This window comes from Gobio gobio, assembly GCF_949357685.1.
Source record: "Gobio gobio genome assembly, chromosome: 9".
NCBI lineage: Eukaryota > Metazoa > Chordata > Actinopteri > Cypriniformes > Gobionidae > Gobio > Gobio gobio.
Window position 1 is genome coordinate 47871716 of NC_137115.1, and position 16377 is coordinate 47888092.

Here is a 16377-nt window from a genome sequence, read left to right on the forward strand (position 1 = left end):
GTTCAAAATGCACCTGAATTTCTCAGACAGAAAAGAGGGTCACTTTTGCTTGACTATCATAAACTGCTGTTATGTTTTAGCATGCTACGTATAGCCTACGATTTCATTTTAGGCCTATTGGTTGATTGTTCCAGCATGCATCAGGAAAGAAGATTGTAGACTTTTAATATTTAAGAAGTTCTGCAGTAATTATGTGTTTTGTAGGCCAACCCAAAAGGTAGCGTCAGACCTTCGACTGACTGGACTCCAAAGCAGCTTTCATTGGCCGACCGACCAAGAGGACGTCTGACTGACATGTGAAGCAACCAATCACAGCTTGTCTTGATCAGCGTCCTGTTTTAGGGGCATGGGTTGTAAAGTCGGACAGACTTCAATCAGAGCTCTTACATCGGGACATGGCGGATGACACCGATTCTTCTGACTAGTCGGGATTTTATTTTAATGTTATAAGTTACCATGACTGTTTTCTACAGGGTACAACAAATCGAATTATATGGACACCACTATATTTATGTATTAGAAGTTGGTTTTTTAAAAAGTTTGTTGTGCTTGTATTCACACACCCCCATTCATCTTTGCCAGAATATATTTCAGTTAACGTTAAAGATGCGGAAACAATCACTGGTATTTAAAAAAATATTTCTTAGAAAAGTATCGTCTTTGAGTCAAGTTATGCGTTCCCCATAAGGGCATATTACTGGCATTTCTTAATACAACATCCTCAATGAGATCTTTATTGAACCTATATATTTATAAAAGTTTTGTATCATGATACAGCCGGCTTTTATGGCCCATATTAGTATAGTGAGAATTGGGAGGTCACACTCGGCATGAAAAAAAAAAAAAAAAAAAAAACAACACTTTTGCATTTATATCTACCAATAATGCGTCTTAACATTGTGTCATGTTTTGCATTTAAATACAATGATAATTGATAAGCAAACTGCTTCAGTTCGGTAAATGTTCATTTTGGAATATTGATAAAAACGTTTTACATTTTATAAAGGTCATTAAAGATGACATGTGAACCATGACCCGAGTGTGGACATTAGACCAAAAGGCCTTTTAATTTCTAGAGAAGTATGAACTACCAAGAAAACACGTAGAAGATTGTGCATCAAAGTTGATATTTGTATGCATCAAATTATACAGCAGGCTTTATTCTGTTAAATTGAGTTTAAAACATCTTCAGATCTCAGGTGTCAGTCAGATCAGCTATTTCATTTCAGCACTGTGTCCTCTTTAGGGGGAAACCAGTGCGATCTTGCTCGCCAGAAAAATGCCAAGAAGCAAAGTGATATGCACAAGGGCAAGAGAAATGACGATGGTTTGTCTGCTGCTGCCCGGAAGCAGAGGTAACCGGCAATAGCAGACAGTAACAGAACTTGAGCTAGATGCAGCTCCTCTGGAAGAAGCTCTCGTACATAATCAGTTGCTTCCTTTCTGCGAGTATGAGAAAAGGAAATGTGCTGCAGTTTAAAGTCTAGTGGAACAATTAACTGCCATTATTCTTTTCTCTTTTAGAGATGCTGAAACAATGCAACAAGCAAAAGAAGGCCTGCGAAAAATCGTATTCTAAAGCCAAAGTTATATTAAGACATCCGGACGATCTGAAGCCATCATTATTGTTGTTGGTGGTGTGTTGGGTGTTAGCCTGCTTGTTTTTCTTCCCTTCTTTGTCTGGATTGAGCAGTACCATTATTTGTACTAATTTGCAGGTATCAATTTTATTGATCATGTAAAAACCAAGAATAACGGCCCCATCTCAGAAACACACTTGTAAATTTAGATTTCCTATACTTAATTGTTGAATAAAGTAACTCAAATCAGAGTTTACTACTTTTTCTTTAAGAATATCAGAAGAATCGTTTCCAGACCTTGATTTAAAACTAAATCTTTTATTTAACAATGTTAGAAAAATGTACATGAACATCCTTCAACACAATTACAACAACAAATAAAAACAATTTAAATAAACACTGAACCCTGAAGTGAATTGATCATTTGTAGGCAAATGTACAAGTATACATTTGATCAGTGCTCAACACCAAGGACAAATACGAAACATCCAAAAGAGGTCTAAATTGCTTAAAAGTGACTAACATGATTCTTTAAAAATATAAAGTTATTAACATTTTTACAATAGGAGCAATAATTTAAAAAGTTACTTTTACTAGTACAAAGCACTGACATTAAAATCAATTTAAGACATTTAAACCAGTCTCGCTGCAAGACTTAGACTCCACAGCAGTTGCTGAGCGTCTTCTTCCGTTTGTGAAGACTCAGATTCACCCGTGACTCTGACCTCCGCCCCAGTTTTGCATGTTTCTTTACTTCTCTGTGATGTTTCAGAAGACATTCAGAACCTCAAAACACTTCATATCTTTACTCGGTTTTAGATTAAGCAAGAGCTGATGTGGCATCTTACCTTGCTAAATGTAAAACGGCCTCGATGACGTTCGTCCCCTCTTTAGCACTTGCCTCACAGAACAGGGCATTATAAGTCTGTCATGGACAGCAGCCATTAGGATTGACAACGTGACGGTTATTACGTTCTTCCCACACATATCCAAGACACTAGACTCACCATAGCAAGCTTTTCTCCATGGAAAGAGCTCACACAGCTTCCCTCTGGCCTCTCTGCCCTCAAATCCACCTTGTTCCCTATTACACACATCGGGATGTCCTTATCGGCTGACTCCTGTGAGGGAAAAATTGACAGGATTCAGACTACAGTAATACAAAGGAAATGTAAAATGTAAAGATCACTAAAATGTCAGCGCACCTGAATCTGTTCCACCCATTCACGAACATTCAGGAAGCTGCTCTCAGACGTGACGTCGTACAGCAGGAGCACTCCATGTGCTTTGCGGAAATATGACTTGGCAATGCTGCGGAACCTGTAGAAAAGAAACACATTTTTGAAAATGAATATGCTTACCAGTGAAGTATTGTTTACATACACTACAGCTCAAAAGTTTTGGGTGAGCAATACAACTTGTTCAGCAAAGACGCATTTAAAAATTTACACAAAAACATTAAAGCAGCAAAATTAGAGTAATGGCTGATGAAAATTCAGCTTTACCAACAAGGGAATAAATTACATTTTAAAAATACATCTATAAACAAAAAACTTTAAATTGTAGTAGTATTTCACAATATTACCATTTTACAGTATTTTTGATCAAATAAATCCAGCCTTGGTGAGTTTTTCCCCAAAAACATTAAAATCTTACTGACCCCAAACTCTTAAACAGTAATGTCTTATAGTAGCATCTGTGTCTGTAGTATCTTTGGCATATTGTTCATTACACAGTGAAAACTTGGCAGGCAGGAACTACAAATCAAAGGTTTAAAATCTGCACGTCCCACAGGAATGACCTTTTACAACTAGAAATTTCTTCATAAAAAAAAAAAAAAAAAAGTCCTCTAAAGTATACAAATTTGTTACAGGTCAAGTAACACGCAAATAATCCAACATGTGACTTCGCATTTAAACCCGAGGCCTGCATGCCTGCTAATATTCCATTATTTACTGTAAATGTTTCCCGTTCGTTTATACACAGAGTGAGGAGCCGGAATTTATTTTCTGTGGCAACATGCCGTGGTACATTGATTAGGTTGAAAACTGTCTTCGTTAAACAGGACTCAAGGGACAGTCCATTCGTAAACAGACGCGCTGAATTAGAGATGGTAAAAGTGAGTGGGTCCAATATCCTTGGTCTTGTCCCCGCCCACATACAATGGTTCCGACGCTCCAGCTATAGGATTCCGCTGTGGATGCCATCTCCTGGCGAGAAGTAGGAATTCATTTGATGCGCAGCGCGACTCAGTGCATTATGGGTATTCTCTAGCCGTCAAGCGTACATCGGTTGTAAACTCGTTATAGCGGTGCATTGTGGGATTGAATGAGTCCACTCAATAACGTCCACTATGGTTTCGGACACCATTACAATGGCTGTTCCCTCAAATAGTGCCCTAGGTATAAGGGGAGATTTCTGCCAGGAGATGGCACCCGCAGCTGAATCAATCATCCATCCATCTGCACTGGCCCAGCGCAATATCATGCATACAGGTACAAATTCCTTTTTAATTTATTATTAAATTGTTTGATTAAGGTTTATGCATGTGCGTTTCCACGGCAGAGTTCAAGATAAATCTTTTATTACTGGAGCTGCCCTTCCGGCTCACTCAGTGTCCAAATTCACTCACTCGTTTTCATTCACTCCCTCAAGTGGACCAGGGGCGGAGTGGCCATCTGGCATACCGGGCGTTTTCCCGGTGGGCTGCTGGACAATGTGGGCCGGCCCGTTGCTACGTAAATATATGAAGAATAAATTGTAGTAAAACTATGTAGCCTATATCCTTCCGTCAGCCCAGACGAATGGCCCGCGCAGCCCTCGAGGCAAAACTCCAATCTATAGCCTGCTCAGTCCCAGGGTCTCAGTGGTGTAAAAGCACTCGTCAATGTCAAAATGTTTGCGATATCCAATCAAATCGAAGGAGGCGGGATTTACTGTGCACAGCAGCCGAGCAGCGCGGGCGGCACTTGAATGCGAGCCGAGGTAAGAGCTGAATATGAGTCAATGGGCAACAGCAATATTTCCCGACTGTTAACGATTTAAAAAAATTTAAAAAGACGGACATTAAATTTCCAGGGATGTAAACTACTGCTGACCTTTTAGAATTAATCAGATTGTAGTGCCTTTTACGGTATTCGTCACAGAATGCACAAAGAAACATTAGCATAGTTGTCGCAGTTTTCAGCATAGCCTATCAGAGGGAATGTTTGTCTTTCTGTTTCCAGGCTTTCAGTAATTTCAAAATCATTTTCAAATTATTCATAATATTCAAAATATATTTCTGAAATGTAGGCTTAGCCTACACATACATCTTGCTAAAACTAACTTTCATATTCAAGTAGCCAATGGAAAGTGTCATATGAAAATAAATATATAATTTGCTAGTTAGTTCACATGCATTATTTTACACACTGGTAATCAAAATTGAAATAATTAAGACTTTAAAATGTTTTTGAAAGAAGGCTGAATTTATTTGATCAAAAATACAGTAAAACCACAAATATTAAATATTATTTCCAATAGGCCTAGTTTTCTATGAGAATGTATTGTAAAATGTAATTTATTTCTGTAAAAGCTGACTTTTCAGCATCATTACTTCAGTAAGTGTCACATGATCCTTCAGAAATCATTTTAATATGCTGTATTTTGTATATAATTTTTAAACTCTTTTCCACTATTTGAGCTCTATTCCATAAAGTTACAGATGTCTAGATACTATAACCACTAGAAAGGCACCCTAAAACAGTCCACACCTTCTAGACCATAGCATTGTATGATTTTATGGTAGGTATTGAACTTAATGATATTAAACTACAGTGTATGGAAAAGAGAAATCAATTTGTATTTAAAAAAAATATATATATATACACTATTTGCCATGTGCACCAGGAAAGACAAATTATAACCCGAAGTAGTATGTCAGTCATTCAGTATGATGAGCATTTCAATAAAACAAATAATATAATTCATATTTTTGTATAAATAGCTTCTGTGTTTAAAATTGCCGTGTGTATAATGAGCTGGTGGGTTTATGGTGAGGTGTGTTGCAGACCGGGTGTGATGGGCCGCTTTGTGCCAGAAAGTCCAGGGCCAATTTTTTGCCCCAGTCCACCCCTGAAGTGGACTATATCAGTGGACCAATCTGGAGAATAGTGAATGAGTGTATAGGGGGCGATTTTGAACACAGCCCCATTCTTTCAAAAATGTTTGTAGAAGCATCTGCATGGGTGCTTGATTTTATACACCTGGTCATGGAAGTGATTGGAACATCTGAATTCAATTATTTGGAGGGGTGTCCCAATACAGTGTATCAGCCAATATAGTTATCGGCCATTTGTTTAAAAATGGGCGATGATTAGGGTCAATTATCCTGACAATCAAATGAGGGTGGAAAGACGTGTCACTGCAACTCATACGATGTCTGAGGGAAATCTCTCGAATTTAGTGCTGTTGAAGTGAGCACAACATTAGCACATAAAAGCGTATTGAGCTGCTTTTTTTATTGAACCGTTTAACTTGTTGAATCGAGCATGTCCGGCAGGAGACTTGTGTAACAACAGTCATGTTACATGCTTTGATATGGAGGTTATGTAGGAAGGGCGACAGCGCACCGCTTTAAAGGAAAGGAACAATGCGGCATCATGTTCATATAAATCATCAGAAGCCAAAATCAAAACTGAAACAAATTCTATTAAAATCACACCCCTAGTCATCAAATCATCTTTGAGCGCAAGGGGGCCCCCTGGTGGTTCAGGGGACCCTGTGCACTGGGAATCGGTGGAGAAATTGATCTGTGCATCTCTAATTAATATGCACCTTAACATCATTTTAACCAGCCATGTACTTGGTTCTTAAATCAGTCATGTACTACTGTACCTTTCCTGTCCAGCAGTGTCCCAGATCTGAAGGTTTGTCTTCTCTCCATCCACAAGCATCTTCTTGATTTGAAAATCAACACCTGCAAGAATGAATTGAGCCATTTAGATTCTATCATACTGTATTCATATGGAAACATTAAAGCACGTTCAAAAATAATGTGGTTGCATGTTCTCACCCAGAGTGGTTTGTATATCTCCTCTGAATTCGTTAAGACTCAGCCGTAGTAAAAAGCTGGATTTTCCCGACCCGGCATCCCCAGCCAATACCAGACGGTACACTGGAGAGAGGTCTTCAGTGTCATGCCAGTCTTCTTCAGTTTGCTATCGAGAACAAATGTACAAAGTCCATTACAGTGGTTCTCAACTTTTTATTTTGTACTTTACAGTTATTGTATAGATATAAGCTTAATGATTGTGATTATGATTATTTATGCAGTTTCCTAGCCAACACTTTTTTTTACAGCTTGCAATAACTAGAAAAAGGTACACTCATAAAATGTATAAAGATACTCAGAGTTATAAGTATTAATGTAAATTCCTGCAAGGTCTTGGAATCAAACTTTTATGATCAAATATCATATAAAAGTTTCCCCAAGACTGGGAATCCTCGTTCTTCAAAAGAGAGTAAAAAAAAAAAAAATCTTATTTTGAAATCATTTGAGATATTGAGGCCCCCGGATCCCTGAACATATGAATATTAACACAGCATGTGATCATTATACACAGGATCCAAAAATAGTCATTGGAGTAAATAAGTTACTCGCTAACTGGCCCGTAACGTGACAAAAACACTTTGGGCATTTATGGTTTTCAGCAAAAGTAGGTAGTAGTAGTAGTAGAGGATGAATGTCATGTCAATAGCTGAGGCTATTTTCATGGCAAGGGCCGAGTTACAATTAAAAAAAATAAAATACAGCAGTTTTGTGCAGTGACATAAGAAGTCTTACATTAACATAGTAAAAGTTTAGAATCTGCATAAAATAAAAACATTGTCAACTTCTATTTCAGTCTAATAAGATGTTTAAAACTAGGAAGCAAGCAAGAACTACCTTGACAGGAAAAGCAGATAAGCGCCGCCGAAGTGAGGAAGATATTGAGCCAGCTGTGCTACGAGCTACAGATCCCAAAGCTTCAGACTTCAGCTCTGACACCTACAAAAAACAGTTATTTAACCGAGAAATTAATTATACAGATACACAGTGTGAAAACTGAAGACTTGCCTCCAGTTCAGATGGAATAGAAGAGTAGCTATGATGCACAGTCTCCACTGAATTATGGCTTTCGTCACTGTCGTAATTGATGCCTGACATCGGCTCAGGGTCCACCTGAAGGGAAACGCCACTGTCCAAATATCTATCTGCCCAGCACTTGACCAGGGACATAGTATCCTCTTCATTAGTAAAACTAAAAAAAGAATTGATTTACATTATATTTTTAGTCAAATGTCATCCATTGGAAAACATGAAATAATAATATATGAGAAACACACAGGCCTAAAAGCATCTTGAAATGTTTACTCTGTATATTTTTGTCAAGGTACAAAACTGCAAAAATACGGAGCAAACATTAGAGGGCATTATTACCCGCTCTGATTCATTGTACTCTGGCGAAGTGGTTTCATCTTCCTGGGAGGAATTTCATTTTTTGGTGAGAGCTACAGAAGAGCAAACATTTTAATTAGGATAGTTATTGTGTACATTAAAATGCCTTCCAGAAATTATGCTGATTTCCTTTATGATGGAAATCCAAATATTTGGTTATAACAAATGCAGTACCAACTCAAATTAAATAGCTACCCGTCTTTTTGTAGAAGAACTATCCTGGCTCAGAGCAGAGCGTAACCCATCATTACTGTCATACAACGTTTTGTTCACTTCCCTGAAGTAAAAGAAAAAAAAAAAAACCTCTCATATCCAAGCAAGAAATCCATTTCTTCATTAGAATATTTTCATTCGTTTGAGCATTACAGAGAACGACTGAAATGACTTACTGGAGGATTTCTATTTGGCTGGAATAAGACTGGTACTCCATCATCATCTTCTTAAGGTCATCACTTTCTCTGAGAAGAAAATGCAGGGTTTTTTTTTAAATCACAAAGGAGAACCAATGCAAGAGAACCAATGGCATAATTCATGTCTTTACATACACAAACCCTGCTTAAATGAATTGAAGCATCAGTGTTTTCACCTCTCGTGTTGGAGTTTCTGGTCAGTGAAGGCATTCTTCAATCTGTCCAACTCCACCTGGAGAATTGAGACGTTCATCTTGGATTTCATAAGAGAACTCCTCAGCTCCTCATTCTCCTAAAAATAAACAGAAATAAAAGCTGTAGAGGGCACAAATGTCTCAATATGGTATTTAGGGCAAATACAGAATTGAGGGGAAATCTGCCCCACCAAATTCAGACTTGGGTGTGGGCTAAAATGCGTCCGTGGATAAGCTCTAACAAAGTTCATAATTTGATCACATATTTAAAGGGCCCTTTAAATATGTTTTGTATTCATATTCCCAATACAATACAATACATATTCACAAAACCCTTGTTTTGTTCAAATTGTTATTTGAAGTGTAAATCGCTCATTCTACTTCGAGAAGTCATTTCTATGGCCTCACGTGAAAGTTTCACTTCTGTCTGAAGTTTACAAAAAAGGTATTTCGAAGAACGTTGGGAACAACAAAAAAGGACACCACTGACTTTCATTGCATGCATACATTTTTTTTTTTTTAAACGCAATCTCTTTTATTCACAGAAGAAAGTCAGTTTCAGAATAAAGTGATGGTAAGACCTCATTTTTGGGTGAACTATCAGTTCAAGTAAAAATTGGCAGACTTTACCTCACTCTCCTCTAAGGTGCAAAAAGTTTTGAAGGGCACTGCATGTGATAGTAATGGGGGAGAGGAATCGGATTCATACCTGCATCAGAGCTCTAATCTGTTCTCTCAATTTGGCAGCATCTTCTCTGGGGCTGTTTAATTTCGCCTCCTCTTGATATTGCTAAAATTAGAGAATGCAAGTTACACACAAAAATAGACAAACCCACATGCATTCAGATGAGAATCCCACATTATCTTCTCACCTTTGTGAGCCTCTCTATTGTTGTTTGCAGGTCTGCCAGCTCATTCTCATGCTTGATTTGGAGCATAGCAATGGATTCATCCAATTTCTTCTGCTCCTGTATGCATGAAACCCAAGAAGTGTTCTTTTTATACGCACAGGCCTAATAAAGAGGCATTTACAAGCGCTCATAGAGAAGCCTTTGTGCACACAGAGTCAGGCTGACTTTCCTGTAAAAAACAGCTCACTTGGCTAACAGAATAAAAGGTGAACCACTGAGCAAGAAACTGAACCTGAAACCCCCCTTTTCCACTTAGCAAGACAGAATTAACATATACATTTACATGTATGAACCATGGTTATCTTTGACTAATGGTGATGATACACAGGGCAACTTTGAGCAATGTTGCCGTCAACAGGCAACCAGTTGAGACACCGGAGCCACAACCAAAGTATCCAGATAGAAATGTTGAACAGTCTCAATGGGAAAGTGACCCAACATCACTCTGCAACATTGCTCAAAGTTGCCCCGTGTATCATACCTTAAAATCATAAACTAAACTGAAAAAAACAAAAACAAAAAAAAAACCCACCAACACATACATTTAATATATGCACTGTAGTACTTATATATACACAACTTTTTCAGGGTTTTTGTCTTACAAATGCTGATTATAAAGGTGATGATGATTGTGCAATATTGCTGGCCATTGTTGCTGTCAACAGTGTGACACGAGAACTACCAGTAGTCCGTTGCCCTAAGGTGATAATACACAGGGCAATTTTTTTTCCCAAGCAACATTGTTCAAAGTTACCCCGTGTATCATCACCTTTAGAGTTTATATTTTAGACCTGACATAATTGTTTTCGCAGGAAATGTCGTACATAACACGGCTGTCAAAATGAACACTAAAAATATATAAAAACGCAGCATCCGTTTTTTCGTCATCCTTTGGCTACGCTACAGTATATGATCACACGATCATTCATTAAACTGCTAATAAACATTTAAGCACTCAAAAACTACTATATTTGAAAATTGTAAAATGCCGTACCATGGGTGCAGCAGTGCAATGATATTACGCAGCCCTGAAAATAGGCTAACTTCCGTCAACATAACCAACGTGACAACCTGCTTGCACAGAGAGCATGCTGGGGACTATTTCTAGGCGCTGCGTAATATCATTGCGCCGCTGCACCCATGGTACGGCAGCAAAGTTCCTTGATTATTACACAGGAATGAGAGTATAGTTCCTAGCCATATCGGCCTAGAGAAAAGAAAAAAAAACACCTCTTTTCCGTCGGTCTTCCATCACAATGTAACTACAGAAGGAAAAATATAGAAACTCTTTGGTCATTTGAGGGAGATGCTAACGGTCTAATCCGATTCAATAATCTATGCTAAGCTATGCTAAAAGTGCTACCGCCAGACCCGGAGATCGGCTAAATGGATTCTAAAACGGTAAAACTCAACTGTTTAACTCTAGGAGAGTTGGAAAATTAGCCTATTTAAAAAAAAAAAAAAAAAGTGGTGTTCCTTTAAATCAGTACTGACGTGTCTGTGAATCTCCTGTTTGTGTGACAGACACACACCTCAAAGCCGCTTCAGACAGCGCGCCAGCCACATTGAGTTCTTTCGCACTTGACCGAACAAGAACACAAAAGTAAGACAAAATGCTCACTTTGTTAAGTATCCTCGTAAGCACAGCCTTAAATTTGTTAAATTAAGTATTAAATGACTGTAAAGAGTTGTGGGGCCATGAGATATACATGACAGATTCGTGTCACATGCTTCAGACCTTAAAGTGACAGCAGCCTAAAAAACCTGCTGCGGTGATGTCAGTCATTAATGTAAAATCAAAAGACAAGAGAAAAAAAAAAATCACTCGCTGCTCTTGACTGAATAAGGTTTAATCAATATTTAATGTATAACTTACACAGTGAAGATAAGCTTAATCTCCAAATTAATGTAGAATGATGATAAACTGAAATTTTGAAACTACTATATTGAAATATGAAACTTTAAAAAAAAATGAATCATACAATTTCCTGTAATTAATCTCACCTAACATGAACCGAATGACAGCACTAGTACATATGTCACACATAACGCATGTACGCAAAGAGTTGTCATATCCGTAAATAGAGAAAAGTTGCTCCTGCCACTTTGACGCGAGTCTGGTGTGGAAGGGGCTTAGGTTAGTTGTCACAACGAGCGAGAAAGATTGACTGAGCAGCTAAATCTAAAGTGGCTTGGATTTTCAGAGAGGGCAAGAACCAAGTGATTTGAAATCTTGTATAAGCGACGCAGAGATGGCATTTTTATTACTCAACAGGTGAGTAAAGTATTTTTTTGAACAGATAAATTGCCATTTGTTGCTCTCTAACGAAGTTCATTGTAAAGCATTATCTATTGTGCAGGCCCATATTAATCCACAGTTACGCAGAGGCGAAGCACAACCAAAACAATGTTTTTATGCAAAATGCATGCAGTTGTTAAACTGCAAGAGGGCCAAAAATAACAGTGTACCTTTAAAAGGTACAACATATTTGAATATCATTAAGCATTCAGAAATGCAGTGTCTACTTTTGCATTGATCTGCATGTTAAATGTTACATTGTTAATATTCAAACTAATGTACATACATGTGGCAATTCATAATAATAATGTCACTGCATATCAAACTTGTCTGACTGCTTACCTCTTCTCGGACCCTTTCTTCTGTGCAGGCCAGTTGCTGCTGCAAGTCCTCCTCCATCTCTTCTAACTGACTGCTGGTCAGTTCCTCTGTCCTGTTGACATCAAAAAGCACAGCCTAAACTTTTAGAACCGAAATGGCAACTTAAGTCTTTGTCCAGAAAGCAGTTTGAAACAACCGGCCTTGGATGCATTAAAGGCATCCTAAAACCAAGCGCACCAACAGCCAGACCTCAAAAGTAACGTTCCCCGAGGAGCTACTACTGGAGAGATGAATTACTCCTTTAAGCTACACCGTCTTATCATAATTATCAAGGGTGCAGTTGAGCAAACGTCTGACGAAAGGAAAGGGAGGAATGAAGGCAGGACTCTTGAGAACACAAGCTGTAACTGTGGACCTGTGGTGAAGCAAACAGCCTTACGCTAAACACACAGTAAAAGGCCTGAACTTTGTTTCACTGTGAAAACAGAGCACTCAAACTGCGTCCACACCTACAGAACCACATAAATAGACATTCTTGAGAAATACGAGGAGAAGGACAAGCTTAGGAACTCTACACTAATTTTCAATTTCCTCCTTCCTTGGAAGAGCTTTTCTTCTATTTAATAAATTAAGCACTTCCTGGACAAAAAAAGAAAAACAACAAAAAAAAGGGCAAAGTGTTTCTGTCCACCATACAATGTACTAAATAGAAAGTTCACAATTATATTCATGTGGATTCATTAATCTACAGAAACTCATTTCTGCCACGGAATAAAAACTAAAAAAAAGTAATTACGACTTCTCACAATTCTGACTCTCACAATTGCATGATATAAAACTCGCAATTGTAAGTTAAACAGTCAGAATTGAGATATAAACTCACAATTGAGAGAAGAAAAAAATAGTTTCCCCTCAAAATAGGACTTTATAACTCGCAATTGCAAGGAATAGTCAGATTTTCGTGATACAAACTCGCAATTCTGAGTTTATATCACGCAATTGTGAGAATGTCAGAATTGTGACTGAGATTAAAAAGTCACAATTATCTTTTAAATAGTTTTATTCCATATTAATCAGACAAAACAGCACAATCTTCTTGTACTTACTACAATTTTGTACTGGTGTTTTTGTGTGATCGTCTCACTCCCACTAGAAAGCCTCAGAAAACTTCCAAGGGGCCACAAAATGACATTTAAATGCTAAAGAAAGTCTTTCAAACATGTTTGACAAACATATTTGGACAAACTATTGTCCTTCATATCTCAGCAGAACTGGGAACTCTTTAGCAATGACAATTTGAAAGGGCCAAACCAGCTGTTGTAAAACCCATTTTTGAATCAGCACAGCATCCCAGCTGAACCCTGGAAATAACCTCTCACCTTCGAAGACTGGTCTCGAGTTGTTCACTCTCCATCCGGTATTCTTTGCTCTCCGCCACAAAGGCCTTGATGAGATCCTCATATTGCTGCAGTAACAGCTCATCTGATGTGGAGTGGATTTGTTCATACAACTCACTTAATGCATTCCACTGCCTGCAGACAAGAATGAAGTGAGAACGGCAATAAAACACAAGGACTGCATGAGCGCTTCTCATTTAAATGGAGGAATCCAGTTATCAAGATAGGTACTGGCATAAATGACAAAACGGTTGTTAAATGTATCTGAAAAACATTAAACATCTTGTATGTATAGTATACACAGGTTTAATTAGCTAAACGGGCAGATACCATAGACTTTTGTTTTTACAGCTAGTTATAAATAGGGGGATGAGGGGGGCAAGTTCCAGTTCAAAACGAAGAGGATTTTCATGTTATCCATGTATAGCCTCCAAACACAGTGCAAAATTAATACATAGGCATAAATAAAGTAGGATATTCTGCATCTATGGTCTAATATATATATATATATATATATGACATTTCCACCACTGACATAGCCTAAAAAAACCTCACATCTTTACAAAAAACAAAAAAATTATATATTGTAATCATAATTACTATAATAAAAATACAACATAATAGCTTTTAAAGAATTTTGAAATAGTTTTTCACAAATGAGAGCGTCCAAAAAAGGAGGAGTTGTCAGATTTAACCAATTTCTGGGTCCACATTTGACCCAAAAAACATGGTTATGTAGGCCACACACACACACACACACACACTTTATTTAAGAAATTGAGCTACCATAAAAACTAGTTTAAAAATTATTATATCGTCTCGGCCATCCTATAATGACCCAAGTAAAAGTTTAACAGAACAAGTGAACCTGAACTTCACAAGTCAAAACATAAACCTACCTTCCCAAATAAAAGGCCACATCTCCGTCTAGGGTGTTTTCAAACTCATCCCAAGCGCTTCTCTGACTCTGCAAACTGTTTCCCAACAAAGCAAGATTGAGGGCTTCGGCAACTTCATGAAAGCTTGACGAAAAATCGTTAAAATTAATGTATCCGTCTCCATCCAGGTCGAACTTGTTGTATAAAGTCCTGATCTCGTCCGCAGGGACATTGAGCTCTCGGCAAACATTGGTGAAGTCCTCGTATTCGACTCTTCCCGACTTATTCCCATCACATGCTGCGAAAAGTCTCCGGAGGTCAGTTTGGTTCATCTTTTCACTTCAACGCTTATTCAAAACACACCTGTGTACAACGACACCGCTCCAAATAACCCACGCGAAAGTGATAACACGACGAAAAGAAAAGACGAAAGCGTGAAGAGGAATGAGCGTTAACATGTAGCCAACATCGCCAACAGGTGCGCGCACGGATACCTCGCGCTGATTCTGAAACTAGAGGTTGATGAAGGCATGATGAGTGATTGGATGCTCGCTCATTATCTCGCCTGTAACAAGTTAAACTCGAGTTAGTGTGTCATTGGATAGCTGTGGAGGTAGGCGTGCTGTTTAAGTGTACAGCAATCTGAGAACCAGCCCATATTTAGCCTACATCTAGCAAGTGCCCAAAACTAAAACCAGCAAAGAGACCAACCTGGTAGAACCCTAAAACACATGTTATTTTATGCTTTTCATTAAACAAAGAATAATATATAGTATTTATCATACAATAGGCTAATAATGAATAATAGAGAAAATAATAATTAAAGTGGCTTTTCACATAGTCTTTGCTTACCATTTTACTGCGCCACGTAATTATTTTTCTAATAGAAATTGTGCTTATATTGCCATTGCATGTAGTAACGACTACAATAAAATTATCTCAAATAAATTATAAAACATCTTCAACAAAATTAGATCAGAAACGCGGTCATGTTGACGTTGTTCGGTCGCGCGCCAGACGCCAGTGCGCGCGGTCACGGTGGGTTCATTGTGTCGAAGGCGCTGGTACTTTTGTATTTCCCTTGCAGGTGTGGACTGTTTTTTATCTGCTGATGGACATTTGCCTTCCTTTGTTTGGTAATGTCCACGCCACATTGCTAAAAAATATATTTTCTGAAATTGTATTATTTGTCATTGTCTGTCTGGCCGTGTCATTCTGCAAACAGGGCACCGCACCTTAAACCAACTCAAGTGTTTACACGATTCAGTCATAGTTAACTTTAGCCTGCGTCAAATAACACACGCGCATAAAGGGGGATTACCTAAAGGAACTTCATTATTTACATAACTGGATATGAGTATCGTGTTGTTGTAACTATGTCACCTATTTGTTAATCTATTTAACCTGGAGATACGTTTACCAACAATTGCCACATGATGGCAGCATTAGTACGGTAAAATGTTACAGCGCTTGTGAGCAACCAAGTGAGAGTTATGGACAGTACCGTTCAGAAGTTTGGAAACATTTATAAAAATACAGAAAAAAACAGTAGGTAATATTGTGAAATATTATTACATTTTAAATAATGGTTTTCTATTTTAATCTACTTTAATTTATAATGTATTTCTTGTGATGTCAAAGCTGAATTTTCAGCAGTCTTCAGTGTCACATGATCCTTCAGAAATCATTCTAATATGATGATTTGATACCCAGTTATTATAATTGTTGGAAACAGTTGTGTTGCTTTATATTTTTTTGAAACTGTGATCGTTTTTTTCAGGATTCATTGATGAATAAAAAGTTAAAAAGAACAGCATTTATTCAAAATGTAAATCTTTTCTAACAATATAAATCTTTACTATCACTTAAATTATTATTTTTTTTTAAAGAAAGGAAACTAAATACT

At 37.7% G+C, this 16377-nt stretch overlaps 2 protein-coding genes across 2 annotated transcripts in view; both read right to left on the reverse strand.

Moving 5' to 3' along the window:
- Positions 1–16377, reverse strand: part of LOC307131377 (RNA polymerase II elongation factor ELL2) — a 379314-nt gene that overhangs the window by 136781 nt on the left and 226156 nt on the right. The gene's annotated exons all lie outside the window — the stretch shown is intronic.
- Positions 1885–15043, reverse strand: rasef2 (RAS and EF-hand domain containing 2). The gene is made up of 17 exons (XM_079824756.1): positions 14493–15043; positions 13576–13728; positions 12218–12308; positions 9538–9633; positions 9375–9455; positions 8648–8763; positions 8451–8519; positions 8257–8338; positions 8044–8114; positions 7681–7864; positions 7510–7611; positions 6637–6781; positions 6459–6540; positions 2786–2900; positions 2588–2701; positions 2429–2505; positions 1885–2338 (listed from the first exon to the last, which is right to left on the reverse strand). The coding sequence occupies exons 1-17, from the start codon at positions 14801–14803 to the stop codon at positions 2236–2238; spliced, it is 1992 nt and encodes a 663-aa protein (XP_079680882.1). The 5' UTR covers positions 14804–15043; the 3' UTR covers positions 1885–2235.

Coding starts and splice junctions, on each gene's coding strand:
- rasef2 (XM_079824756.1), bottom strand. CDS start 14,803: ATGAACCAAACTGACCTCCGGAGACTTTTCGCAGCATGTGATGGGAAT. Junction 8,339..8,450: donor AGCCAAATAGAAATCCTCCA/GTAAGTCATTTC, acceptor CTTTTACTTCAG/GGAAGTGAACAAAACGTTGT. Junction 2,506..2,587: donor ATGGAGAAAAGCTTGCTATG/GTGAGTCTAGTG, acceptor TGTCCATGACAG/ACTTATAATGCCCTGTTCTG.